This window comes from Larus michahellis, chromosome 5, assembly GCF_964199755.1.
Source record: "Larus michahellis chromosome 5, bLarMic1.1, whole genome shotgun sequence".
Taxonomy (NCBI): domain Eukaryota; kingdom Metazoa; phylum Chordata; class Aves; order Charadriiformes; family Laridae; genus Larus; species Larus michahellis.
This window is the reverse complement of record NC_133900.1, coordinates 55,147,076-55,161,698: the sequence shown is the minus strand read 5'-3', so window position 1 is coordinate 55,161,698 and position 14,623 is coordinate 55,147,076. Positions and strand designations below refer to the sequence as shown.

General features: G+C 40.3%; 1 protein-coding gene across 2 annotated transcripts in view; it reads left to right on the top strand.

The window, feature by feature from the left end:
* MXD4 (MAX dimerization protein 4) overlaps positions 1 to 14,002 on the top strand; it is a 41,078-nt gene extending 27,076 nt beyond the window's left edge. The window contains exons 4-6 of one of the 2 annotated variants that reach the window (XM_074587393.1): positions 6,874 to 6,988; positions 10,045 to 10,204; positions 11,203 to 14,002. In XM_074587393.1, the coding sequence (XP_074443494.1) occupies positions 6,874 to 6,988; positions 10,045 to 10,204; positions 11,203 to 11,351 (424 nt within the window). In that variant the 3' untranslated portion in view covers positions 11,352 to 14,002. The remainder of the gene's footprint in view (positions 1 to 6,873; positions 6,989 to 10,044; positions 10,205 to 11,202) is intronic. The other variant, XM_074587394.1, reaches the window with a different exon arrangement.
* Positions 14,003 to 14,623: the final 621 nt, after the last annotated feature.

Sequence of the window (14,623 nt, the reverse complement as noted above, 5' to 3'; positions counted from 1 at the left end):
GCTGGTCTGCATTTCTTAAAAACTTTGAAATAATGGTAAGTTTATGAATAATGATGCTGTCTGTGTTCATCCTGACCACTGCATATCACAAAGAATCCTGAGTTTCTGTGTTTGCTGATCCTCTCTATCTAAAACTTGAGTGCTCCCTGTACGCAGGTATTTGCATTTCATAAATAAAACTGTGAAGAGTCTTCCTGTAAAAACATGAGCATCTTAGAATTGCAGTTAGCTCACTTCTGTATTTTGTGCTGAATTTCATTTCAGGGAGATAAAATCACATTTCTTTAGGGAGAAAATGCAATCATTAGTTCACCGCAGGGGTCTCTGACCCAGAGTTGTGCGCTAAGCCCAGACCACTTTGGTTCACAATGTACCTGGAGAACATTTGATTCCAAAAGTGAATCTTTGGTGCAGAGATTCTTCTCTGACTTTATTCTATGTATGTTATTAAGGCAGATTACATAGTCATTATGCAACAATGAAAAATTTAGTAACTGCTCTATATTTAAACCTTTGTATATTAACTTCATTGCACAGCACCAGGACCAGGATAGGTTTGAATGTGGAAAAGAAAACATGTGAAACATGAGAGAAGGAATCCAAAATGCTTCGGTAACTCTGTCCAGTTTGTAATAATATGTCTTCTACATTCATTTCAAATCGGTTTATATTCTTTGAAGTGGGGGGTTTGTTTGTATTAAATCTGTATCAAATTTCCCTTGCGATAGGGTATGAGGCTGGCTGTTTTTTGGACCGAAATGGTTAATGTACAGAAATGACGAATTTTTAGGTTTTGCATCTATTTCAAATATATCTGTTGTTCTCACTAGTGCAGCTTGTAGTGATGGCATTTTCAATGTCATTTGAGTGTTTGATCTGTAGTGTCCTTTTCTTTTCACAACATCACCAGGCAAGTATATTTAGCTATTGATTCAAGAGTATGTCAACCTCCTGTGCACACAGCTAGTTTAGTAGACTAAATTTGGGACATCTGAAATACAGACACATGTTCAGCCATGCAAGCATTTTTAGCATTAAAAGCATCTTGCAGAAAGCACAGTTAGGGCCTTCTTGTGAGGCAAGCATTGTTTCATGCCCATACATGCTTCGGTGATGCACTCTGGTGTGAGAGGAACATTGGGCTGTGGGTGTTGAAGCAACAGCAACCTGTCTGACCCAGCCAGCTTCTGCTGAAGCGAACATGAAGAGAAACTCAGAGCGTGCAGTATGGGAATATGGACGTTTAGTGGCTTTTTGCCCATTTCCTAGCCTTCGAGATCCTTGCAGCCCTTCAGCTGCAGATGCTGCAGCTCTTAAGATGCCTCCCAGTATGGCCAAGGCAGCTCCATGTCTTCACTGGGCAATCTCCTAGTAGGAGTGCGTGGGTGCAAACCCGAGCTCTCCTGGGACTTCCCACAGGATGACAAACTTTGCTGATAGAGTTGCTCCTTGCCTTTTACAGTGAGGTTGAGAATGGGTGTATGAGAGTCGTTCTTATGATTTGGAGAGGCTGTGGACTGAGGCCTTGAGGATGTGCAAGGTGAACGTTCTCATGGATTTGACTTCTCTCTAGTGAGTTTTATGCTGTTGCCCACGATTGTTGAGAAACGGATGAGCATGGCCCTTTTGACCCTTTCTGCAAGTGATCTCTGGCAGTCGGTGGCACAATGCCAACAGCAGGAACTGTTGTTTATGTCTTTGGGTGCAGCCTTGAGGAAATGCCTACCCCATGCTACCTACCATAAACTCATGGAGGGCTGTTGGCAGCTTTGTCTCCATGGGTGGCCCAGCCAAGGTGGCGGGATTGACAAGCGTTTCATTGTCACGCTGTAGACTCTCAGAGTGTCTGTGGCCATTTAATTCGCCGAGGCCTGGCTAAGGCATGTCACACTGAGGACTAAGCGGCTTGTTTTGGATGTGCACTTGTCAAAGGAAGGCTTTGCCTTTACAGCCATCTTTGTGCAGACCAGTGGCTTAAATGATGGATACTGTTCCCTCCCACAGATAAGGTCTATAGATTTATACTTGTATGGTTTAGAAAACACACCTTCGCTGCTATCAAAAAACTGTGCAACTACTGCCTGAACTGAATTTGCTGTCTGACTAGCTGCAGGCCATTTCTGTCTGCTGTGCTGGACCTAAAAAAGCCCTGGAGAGCCCCTGTGGAAAGACTGCAGGTGGATCAGGTCACTCCACAAACCTATCAGCACTGAATCAATCAGACTGGCACAGGTTTTAGTGGCAGTTTTTTTGCTGTTAACATGACTGGGAGCAATCTTGTGAGTCAAATGCTACAGCTTTACAAACAATCTCTGATTTAAATGCTTATAGAAATGTTGATTGGAGGGACCTCTGAACGGGATGGCTTTGTCTGGGTACATCTTGAAAAATCTCCAAGGATGGCACTTCTATAGCCTTTCTGCCAACCTGTTCTGATTGTGTACCACTGCGCTAGCCCTAGTGAAAAATTAGTTTCCTAATGTCCATCCTGAACCTCCCAATTCACAATCATTGCCTCGTTATATTATTTGGCCCTACTGAGAAGTATTTTGTGCCCATTGCAACAACCCATCAAGTAGCTGTAGGAATTTCTTGGAATTGTTGCAGTTTCCTTGGAATTAAGATTATCCAGTGTGAACAATAGGCTTTTTTGTTTCTTTCTTTTTTTTTCCTCTGCATCTTAGTATTCCATTTCTTGGTGTGCTAAAATGGATTTGCATCTGGGATTTCATAGATAAGGGGAAGCTTATTGACCATTATCTGATAGACTCATTTAGCCTAATTTTGAAATTGATTAGAGTCAAAGATCTGAATTTACTTTTGCATGGCAGCCTTTTTTGCAGAAGTGGTGAACGATAGCTTCTCTGGCCAGCATTCCTCCTGCAATGAGGATTAGAGTCAGTGAGTGGTCTTCAGAGGAACTTCTGGTGGATGTCCTTGTATGACAGGGAAATTCCCACCAACGCTGTGTTGTTGCTTTGTCCCTCCAAGTTGTGGAGCTCCAGGGTTCATTTTGGTACTGGTTCTGAAATACCTGCCTGTATTGCCCGTCATAGGTTTCATGGATTCAAAACCAGTTCAAGGGAATTCCAGCTGGTATCATCTGTTATGCTGGTTGTCAGCAAGTTACATTCTCCTTTATGTGAATGTGATGAACCACCCCACCGCTTCTGGACGTGGCCACTGCTGCGGAACACTGACCAAGTCTATGGGCTTAGTAATTAATTTCTATTAAGCATTACAAGAGCTATAATGCAGATTTATGGGACCACGTTGTGAGCTCAATTATGGGGAAACACTGAAGTCTGTCTTGAACATGTGAAACCCCTTTATTTGCTGGCAGAAAGGAAAATGTGGTAAATCAGAGACAGGTCACCCATCTCCTCTCTCCATGCTTGGGGCTGTACCCAAAGTGGAGAGCTGCAGGTTTGTGGATTCAGATTTTGGATGGCTTTTTTTTAGATCCTTACCTTCCCTGATAAATTCAGTAACAGTGACGAGGGGGATATTTCTGTGCATCCACATGAGGTGAGAAAAGTGCCCACTTCTGTAGGCAGCAGCGTCCTGGCCTGACACCATGCTTTGTGTGGGCGAAGGTGTAACAGTTGGGTTTCGAAGCTGGAGCAGACCATAATTACCCAACTCAACCACATTTTATGCACAGAGGTAGTTACCCCGTTGCTCTGAGACCAGTCCGCTTTTTTTTTTTTTTTTTTTTTTTTTGCTTATTTTCTAGGTGGAATTTAAAGCATGAGCTGCAAAGCACAAAGCAGCTCCGGCTGCGATTACCCCTGTGAGTGCCTTTCCCTCCTCCGGCGGTCACAGTCAGCCCAGGAAGAGCGAAAGCTGTCAGGTCCCTGCAGAAAAAGAGAGAAATTAGTGCTGGCAGAGTCTGTATGCGACAACTTATCTGCTGTGAAGTTTGAGTCCCCTGTTCCTGCTGGTGTGATCTGTTAACATAACATGCCTGAAATGTTTTCTTACATTCTTACAGGTTTTTTTAAGATGTGCAAAATAAAGAATGTAGGGATATTTACTCCACTACCACTGGAATTGTGGTGGGCTGTTTTTTTGGGTTTTTTTATGCTCACAGTCTGTGCCATCGATTATGTTGTTGGGTTATATGAATTAGCCACATAAACATGCTGTATTTATGTAAAGATCTATGTGCTTATGCTATAAAATCTTTAATGGTTTCATAGGTGCTGAGTAAATAAATGAAAGAAAAAGTCCCTTTAGAAAAAAAAAAAGGTGAAGTTAGAGCAAGTCTTTAGGAAGTGTGTTTATTATATTTAGTGCTATCAACTGTTAGTGCTGAAAATGCCTTAAAGCAATTTTTTTAATATTTAGCTCTTTTTTAATTCTTCTTGTAGGTCAGTTAAAATATTCTTAGCTTCAGTCATGTGTTCTTTGTGGTACACTTCTGTGAAGTCCTGCTTTACCTGGTTGGCAGGTACCATAAAAGAATTAGCACTTTAAAAAGACAGACAGCCATGCCCACTGGATCTTGGTAATGTTTCTGTTAATTCCCCAGTTGATGGTAAGGAAGTGCACTAAATCCTTATTTTCTCCCTGCGGTAAGCAGACTTTCTTCAGAGAGTAATAGAGGCAGATAAGTTGAGTACGTAGTCTGGTTTCATTAATGTTTTCCAGGATTAATATTAAGTAGATCTCAGATGAGCAGTTTTGTATATTCCTTATCAGACTTTTAATTACTGCAAGTATATTGATTGTTCCATTTCAATGTATTTAACTTTCTGTTTACTACTTGGATACTATTTTTGTCCTCTTCCTTGCCACATCCTCCTTTATCTTCAGTCCCCACTTTCTTGTCAGCTGTCTAAATACAGTTGCATCCAAGTTGTGCTGAGTGACGCAGATGATTGCGTGTGTGTTCAGAAGCCATTTAAAAAACAAAAAGATTAATTGAATTTAGGCCCTGAAGCAAGTTTTTTTTTTTTTTATTTAAAACACAAAACCAGCCAGATAGTTGTTAGAGATTACAGACACAAAAATTAAAATTTACCTGAGTAGGATTTTCTGTATAAATATTGGTAGTCCCTAATTCTGGTATTTCACCTTTGGGATCTATTTAAATTGGATTCCAGTTTAAATTCACAGCTACAGGGGTGCTCTGTGGTCTGATGGGGGATATTTTTGTGAATAGTTACCCCAATCTTTGTTGCTGCCATTTAAATAAAAGCATATAGATAGTTATGTTTAGAGCCTTGTATTTAAAAGAAACCCCAGGCCTAAACAAGGACTCTGTCATCAGTTTTCTCTTGAGAATCACATTTTCACCAATTTTTCCTAAGTGGCTTGAAAAAAGAATTAAAAATTTTATAGAAATACTCTTTGAATTCCTAGCTAATAATGGCTGATTTATAGGCCGCCAGAACTAAACATGTGAGTGTGTAGTCATTATAGTACTGTATTTTAATTAGATTTTTATTTTGCTTTGGGTTTTTTTCCCCATTAATTCTGAGGCTGTTTTCACATTACAGTAATCATGCCAATTACACATGTGTAATTTGTGATTTGGTGCATATTAAATCCTCTTCGGCTGCATTTCCAACACTGATGCTGAATTCTGGTTCTGAACTGATCGTTCAAAAGAAAGTTCATTCACTCTTGACCAGAAGCGTTAAATTTCCTGCAAAGTTTGTTTCCTCTGTGCAGCATGGAGCAGATTTGAAAAAGATGAGTATTCATCTCACACTTGTGATCCGCTTCACTTAGCGCTCCTGCTTTGTGGGGGGTGTCGGCGTGCTCCAGGTCATGGCTTTGTTCAACGTGTAACAGGCTGGCAGAAAGGAAGACAGCGGAGATGTTGCTCATGTAAGCGCTTCCGCATCTATTTCTATCCCATTACAAAACTGAAAGGTGACTTTCTATGGATTCCTGTTTGAGAATTGTGCGTTAAAACCAGGAGAGATTTACTGTTAGATTTGGCTCTAGAAACACACTCAACACACTGTTCTTTGGTTTGCCACTGCCTTGTTTGGGATAGATGAAGCAACTGTTTCATGGACTACAGTATTGCCAGCTTCTTTCTCAAAGACAGACAAAGTTTGGAAAAAAGTATCTGTAGAAATACCACTTTGTTTATCCTCTTTTTACTGATGGATTTAATGTCATTAGTACAGGAGAGATTGTTGACAGCAGCAGTAGTGACACTTGCAAAGGAGTAACGGAGAAAGCAGGACCCAATATGGCTGGAAGTATTTTCTCTTGTGTGCTAATAACAAAAGTTGTCCTGACTGTATGGTGAGACGAGGAACGTCTCCTACTCGGGGGGACTGTGGGTCAGTAGATGGGAGGAGAAGGGGGATCAGGACCTTCCTCTTGATAACCCATGGCTGGAAGCAGCTCGGAGCTGCGTAGAGCTGCAGGGATGCCCTTGCCTTGTGTCGCAGGAGCGTGTCTATCACATCAGGCAGGGCTAAAATGGGGCAGAGAGAGAGGAATCAGGGTCTGCAGCCTCCCTGCTCCCTCCCACGGCTCCATCTCTGCCTGCAAAAATCACTGGGTTGGAGCGAAGTCCCGGTTTTTCTTCCTTACCCAGTCGTGAATTCAGTGTGGGGCCTTACCCTGGATTTCTCAGATCTCTGAGCGTACTCCCCCTTTGTTAACTAACCACACTGAGCAAACTGCTTTGAAATATAGGTATGAAACTACTATCTGAATGTGCCAAGCAGTGTTACTGCATTTCAAGTGACCTTTTGGTCTGAAAATTTGCCAAAGGGAGGGGAAAGGAAGCCACCGTTGAATCAAATTCTGCACAGAGATCCTGCAAACAGATGGTGTTTGCATATAGGATATGCTGTTCGGGTGCAATTTTACTACAACGCTCTTCATTTTTAATAATTTCAGGCGGGCTAAACTCCGGCTATATTTGGAACAGCTAAAACAGCTTGTGCCTCTCGGGCCGGACAGCACCAGACACACCACTCTAAGTCTGTTGAAAAGAGCTAAGATGCATATTAAGGTAAAAACATTAATCTGTATTTTTATTTCTTTTGAAGCAGAATCTTCCAGAATGTGTATCCATAGAGAGGAAACTAATTTTTACACAAAATCCGTATCCATATGTCTGATCTTCTGGATATATTGGCCTTCGTTAGTCGCAAGGATTTCAGTCACAGTATCAAGGTTTTGTGTTTTGCTATTTACCCTGCAGTCTCACATATATAAAACAGTGATTTTGTGATTTCTGCTTAGTTACTAGGGGTTTACATTGTATTTTTAAAAAAATAATACATATGTATCAAAGGTGTTCTTTGATTAATATATTGATTTTTTAAGGACTGAGTAGCAGTAGCATTGTACTGCATTGATTTCAATATAAAAAGCCAGATCCATTCGTGATCAAAAAAACTAATGGAGTCAAAGGGTTTATAACTAATAATAAGTCTTATCCCCATCCCACATCTTAATGACCAGATCCTGAAGCATTTGAAAATCATTTGAAAGAAACGAAAAATGAAATGCAGCCTCCTGTTAGTTGCCGCTCCCCTTGCATGTTTCATGGGCGTAACAAGTTTAAAACAAAAACCAACTGCAAATCTCACCTGTGATGTATCGGCAGTACAGATTATAGATTTGCACAGGTAATTCAAAGGGAATTATTCCTCAGGGCTCCTCTCTCCAAAGACACCTTCACTCCCATTTTTACTGTCGTAGTTTTCAGGGGAACAGGGTTATATGCAGAAATAAGACAAACAAGTATTCAAATGTAAAAGTTAACAGGTTTCTGCTGCTGTGTCCAGGACTGTAATTTTTTCAGTGTTACAGGGAAACAGGTCAAGAAAAGTGTCAGGAGAGGCTGAACACTGGCAGTAATCTTGGAATAATTTGGAGAACAGCCTGCTGTTGTACAGCATTAAGATTCAGTTGCAAAAATGGCTGTAATTCGTATGAAGAAATAGAGATCAATTTAAGCAAAACCGTTCTTATGAACAAGTTTACTGAGCTACTTCTTCAGCTCTTGTAAGCACATTTACTCCAGCTGGGCAACCCCTGTTTTTACCATTTGAGATTTTGGCCTCTTGTTTATAATTCGGGCTAACATGCGTGAAAGGCACTGCATGTGGTTTTTGTCTCGGGCTGCCCCCCTATCATGGGCTTATGCATACAAATTGCAAAACTGTTTTTACAAGTGGCAAGTGTGAGAGATTAGCCGTGTAGTTACCATTTCAGCTGCTGATAAAAAAACCCCTAGGAACAGATTCTTTCCGAGTCCATCCTGCACGGTACTCATTTTCTGAAACCTGAAACTGAAGTTTAGCTTTCTTTTCAAGATTTTAACTGAACCTACCCTAACTGGGTTGCCACTTAATTGCTTTTCTTCGTCAGGTCAGCTACCTCCTCGCCGCACTGCCAGGGCATGCCAATGCTTGCCTGCCATTTCTAGTACAGTCATTAGTTTTGAACTTTTCATACTCACCCACCTTCCCACCCCCATATATTGAAACTTGCCCTGAAAGGTTGGACAGTTTTGAGTCTCCTGGATATGAATCACTGAGTTCATTCCTAAAATAGTTGTTGGACTTCGGGATTGCAGCCAGGAAAATACAGGAAAAGGAAATCTGATCAATTGGGCACATTCAGTTTGTTGTGTATATGGATGTACCAGCCCATTTTCTTATTATAACATTGTGTGTCCACGTATGATGCATATCTACGTAGCGTATTGCCTGGGAGGGGGCTTAACGAGGCTGCAGAAGTTAGATTTCATTTAGCCAGGAAACTGCCCAGTTCAATAGTGTCAATTATTCTTTTCAAAGATAAAGACTGTTGCTTTCAGGCTGGCATTGGAACAGCAAAATCTCTGAAATGGTTTTGCTTGTGGTTTGCTGTGCACTGTCCCACCCTGCTCTCCTCAGAAAAGCAAGCACAGGTTCACTCAGACGATAGGGAGGAATCGTGAGCAGCTGTATTCACTCCCTGCACATCTCCTAAATCTCTGTGGTCGTCTAAACACAGCTCACAGAGAAATTGGGTCTTAGAAGTGATTTTACTGCTACAACCTGTAATTTACTTTATCAGTTAGATTTATTTTTTTTAAATAATATGAGGTGTTTTGATTTGTGTGCCCTTCCTGCTTTTGATCCCATCATACTCATTACACTTTCTTCCCTAATCTTATAGTCAATTTTTAAAATGGCTATCAGTGATTTGGAAGAGGGTTCAGTTGAAATCTTAAAATATACTATTTCTGTTATTATATTTGGACCAACAGTGCAGCACATTTTACCAGGTGTGAAGAATTCTTTTTATTTCCAAAATTAATACCTTCTTTTATTCAAGCAGAAGGGAGATTTTAGGTAGATGTGCGGAAGGATCCTTTCACGGGCTGTTTGCTGAGAAGTTTTGGATTACTACCACTGATTTTGTACGAGGTTATCACAGAATTACCATATTTGCTCTGCAGAAGTTCAAGGAAAAAAAATGCAAGAATAAAGATAATTGTTAGTAAATTCCTCCTACTATATATGATTAATACTGCTTATTGTTAATGAAGCTTTTTAAATGGTAAGAACTTCCATGGCCTGTGGTTGGAGGGAGAGCATTCCGGAGGCTCGCAATGGTTCCTTTATGATGATAAGTCTCTTATTTCCCCTCAAGAGGCGTTAACGTTCTGACTGAAACCTGAGCTGTGCTCTAGTTATCAAAGATGATGCCAGTTTTGCCTGACAAAATGATTTAGAAATTCCCCACCACCAAGGCAACAATAATTTGGTTTTAGCTGAGGAACGTCTGCTAGTGGCAAAAGTCTCCAAGGGATTTTTTTTTTCCTACCCCCCTGTATCCATGTATCTTACTGTGAAACAAATTGAGCTCTGGCCTTGCCTGCTTAAATTTTACTGACCTCAGTAGAACAGCAACAAAAAAATTAACATATTGAATTTAATTTAATTTTAATTTTAAATTCATTAAAGTATTCAAATTGCTTTAAAATTACTGCTTATGAAAAGATCTTAAGTTACTAATGTTTTAATATGAGTAAAAACTATCGGCTTACTGTCTTTCTCTCCCTTTAAGAAATTGGAAGAACAGGACCGAAAAGCTCTAAATATTAAAGAACAATTACAGCGGGAACACCGCTACCTCAAACGCAGATTGGAGCAGCTATCCGTGCAGGGCATGGAGCGTATCCGCACTGACAGTATGGGATCAACAATATCCACTGACTCTGAACAAGGTAATTGAACGAGGGCTTCCCAAAGGGAGTTGCAGGAGCAGGAAGGAAAAGGGAAGTAGGGAAGCAAGAAAACATTACTTAGAACTAAAATCAAGCTTTCAACAAAACCCAGACAAAATTGCTCCATTATGCAACTTGCAGAATAAAGAACTACTGCGTCTTTTTTATATTCTTTGAAAAACGTCTTTTTTCTAATCAATTTTGAAGCTATTAATGCTGCATGTATTTTTAAAGCTATTTATACTGCACGTGTTTTTGCCAGTTTTTCAAACAATTACCATTTAATGTTCCAAAGTTTTAGTCTAATTATTGATAAGGCTGGCATAATATTTTCTTCTTGGGAAAAAAAAAAATCTTATTGGTCTTAATTCATTTGTGTGAAAAAAATTAATTCCACATAATTTATTGTGAAATTTCAAAATATTTTCTGTGTAGTGATCACCAAGTGGTCTCCACATTTGGTTCTCATTTAAGACAGAGCTCTTCACGCTGCCTGTCACCATTTCTCGTTTTCTCATTTGAAGTTTTCCTGTGCCTGAACCCTCGCACGGGCTGACTTTCTCAGGGCGTGTGGGGGATGAGTTGCCAGTCACGCTGCAGTTACTGGTGGACAGATGGCTACACCACGGTTGCTACTAGCCGACACCTGTATAGGTTGGAATTACCATGAATGGTGCTGCGGTATCGTGGCCTCTGAGCCTTGGGTTTTTTTAAGATCAGTGTCTACGCACAGGTTGGAACAGTTCTGGGACAGCATTTGGTATTGATGTCATGGAGTATATTTATGTGGATAAGGACAGAAGGGATTTTAATTCTCAGGTGGACAAGATGATCCTTTCCTCAGGAACTACTGTTCCGTTTCTTTTTTTTTTAATTACCGAAAATGAAGTATGATTCAGGTTTCACCTGAAGGTTGGTTGACGCAGGCAATACTGGCCCGTGATTCCTTGCTACGAGTGCTGCCTTTCTGAAAATGTGCCTTCTTATGTTTTCTTTAGAAGTAGACATTGAAGGAATGGAGTTTACTCCAGGTGAAATGGACAGTATTGGAAGTGCCAGTGATGCTGAAGACCACTACAGTTTGCAAAGCGGTTCGAGTGACGGAGGTTACACACATTCCCGCAGACTGAATGCCAGGCTCTCATAGTGCCTGAGTTACCCGTTCAACTCAGGACCATCTGACTGAAGCACTTATATATGAATATTCCAGAGGTGTCAACTGCCACTCTTCCGGGAAACCCCAACAACAGTACTCTGACATGGAGGTTTCTTACCCACGGTTCCCTGCACTGTAACCACAATATTAGATATTGTAAATCATGGGTTTGCTGCAGAGAACTGTGGTTAGGTACAGTTGTGACTTAAAGCTAGCTTGATGTAGCCATACTGCAAATTAAAGACAATAAATTATGTCATTCCATTCAAGAAGTATTAAATTCAAACTGTTGGAAGCATGGCGTAAGGGAGTTTGACAGTTATTTTGATTTTGCAGAAACCATTTTCAAACATGGAAGAATAGATGGAATCTAGAATGTGTTAGTGATTTGGAGATACAAAAACCTAAAACTACTTTTTGTGGTATTTTTTCATGAAAAAAACCCAAAACGTTTTGAATGCTGTATAGCAGGCTCTCTAGAATAAATTCTTTCAGCAGTTGTTTGGGTGAAGCAGGCAGATAAATCTTCAAATCTCAGATGATCTTTATAAAAGGTCATATATACAAGTCACTACTGTACTTCAAAACGGGGGAAAAGCCAGCTCTAATAATGACTTCATGTGGGATGATCTCAACTTTCTTTTGCTTTTTTGTATTCAGTATCCAACCAGCAGCAAATTGTTCTATCCATGTTAACGGGAGTAGTAGAAAGCAACACTGCAGTTTTAACCTGTTACCGTGGAATGGATGACATTTGAAGCATTTCAGTGGGGGTTTTTGGTTGGTTTTTTTTTTTTTTCATTTCTTTGTCTGAAGAATACGGAACTCAAGTGATCCAGTTTGTGATAGTTAATCTTTCCTTGCAAGGAAATGAAGTCTCTGTTTGCTTGTATGTTTTTTTTCCTTTCTTCTATTTACACATGTCAATACATTTTTATGGAAGGCATGGCTTAAAATTACAGTATTCAGCTAGAAGATAATTAATCTTTTTTTTCTTTTGCACACTATAATTGCATTTTCTATTCTTAAAAAAGTGCAAAAAATTTAAAATGTATGCTGTAAAACAGCAAAGTTTATTTAGTACTCATCAAGCTGTTCAGAACATATTTACCCAAATTGTAGCAATACTATGAAGATGTATTTTAATACAACTTCTGCTTAGTGAAGTCATTAGAGCTTGGCTTGCCGGGTAAGAAAAAAATGGACCAGTCTTTGCATTATCTGTTTAAAGAAGGTCTTTTAAAAAAATAAAAAGAAGAAAAAAAAAAAAGAAAAAAGAAAAAAAAGAAAAAAGCTATAAACACTTTTAGGGAAGTGATTTTAGCAAGTGTAGTCTATATTTCCTGTAAGAGATTTTGTATTATATTTTCCTAAATGTTCTCATTTACTTGTATAGGGAGGGGAATGGTACAGACCCAGACCAGAGTCTCAGGGACTCTTCACCTTTGTCATATTGTGCCTTGGTGACCATTTATGTATGCCTCTCCTTTTCATTGTTTAAAGGACAACTAAGCTTTGTTTTAAGACCCTCTGTTCAAATGGTCAGTTGTCCACCTCCTTACCGATGAAGCAGAGAGGTGTATTTATATCTCCACCCTCTCACAACTGATTCAGTGTGGCTTTAAGTAAAATCATGAAATTAGGTTTTGGTGCGAGGGTTAATTGTCTTTGTATAAAGCCCTCCCTTGGATTCTTCAGCACCCGAATCTATATTTTGTTACCTTATAAAGAAGTCAGGGTCTCTGTGAGACCAGCGCTCAGTGGCTAGGGAAACACAAACGTACTGTGTAAGGCTATGGGATGTCCAAGTGTGGTGCCATTTTTAGCATTCAGATACAAGACCTCATGACAGACTGACCATAATGATCAAAAACAAAGATTCAGTTGTTCTTTCAACATCTGACATACGTGTCCTCCCTTTGGCTCTTACAACACGGAGTAGAAATATGAATACATTTTGTGGCAGCTTACAGATCCTTGTTTGCACTCTCGCTTACTGCTTGGAACTTGCCAACAAGGAAAACGTGTATGTTTAATTTACATAACCTAATGGACGGCCACCCCTACTTTGGCTCTGGGGAGGGGCCTAAGGTTATAAACTCTGGCAGCTGAATAAGAAAACAATTAACCTTTTCTGTGATGCAGGTTTTGGTATTATGTTCTATACACCTTGCATATTACTAAAATCCTCATTGTTGGGGAAAGCACACAGCAATATACTCATTGTGTGTAGCTGACAAGCAGCAGAAATGACTAGCTCCTTTGGTGCATATGTAACTAATTTCCAAATCGTGGAAAAAAAAAAAAAAGAGTTTACTTTAACACACGACTGTTAACAGGAAAAAAAAAAAGGCTAGTATATTGTTGCTGTTCATTTATTATATAATGAACACACTCATGAATTGTAAAGTGTTTCCTTTCATGACAAGCAGCTCTTGCACAGAACCTCCTAATGAAAAGAGATTTGAAACTTACAGAAGGAAAAACGAGATTTTAAATTGAACATTATTGTACCTTAGGTCAACCTGAAATTTTCCTTTTAAAGATGAATGTGCTAACTTAATGAGTTCTTCCACGCTGGGTATCCATGGCTTTGTAGATCTTATATTTTCAATAAAAATTACTCGAATAATCTTGAGTGGAAATAAAAAGGGTTTATTTGTTTTTACTTTTTCAGTTATTACAGCTGGGGGCTATTAGGCCGGTAAAGAAAAATGACACCGTACTGCCTGTGTCATTCTCCTTCAAGCGCAGCCCAGTTTAAGGTGGTATTTTCAGGCACAGCCCCCTTTTCTGCTGCTCGGACAGAAGCAGCCCAGCTGAAGGCAATGGCACAAGTGTTTCAAGCGTTGGCTTTGGCGGTGGGTTTGGGCGGCCACCTGCCCCCCCCGCGCAGTGCCGCAGTCCAGCCCTGCCCCGGCTGCACCGCGGTGACCGTCGGGGCTCTGACATCCCTTTAGCGACACGATTCACCCTGCTACCGAGCAGCCAGCACAGCACTACCTGTGGCAATAGCAGCTTGGGATGCAAATAGTTTTTCTTTTTTTTTTTTTTTTTTTAAAGCTGGCTATGGGTGCGTGTGCTTCGTGTGTGTGCAGCATGCATGCATCCGTGCACGCAACTGTACCTGTAATCACGACGTGACTGCAAAACGCATACTGCTTGCTGCGAGATTAAATGCTACCAGCCGCCCTGGCAGCTCTGCCGTTTTTCTGTCATGACCGTGCTTTTGGCAGGTGAGGAGATACTGCTGCTAAGTTTAT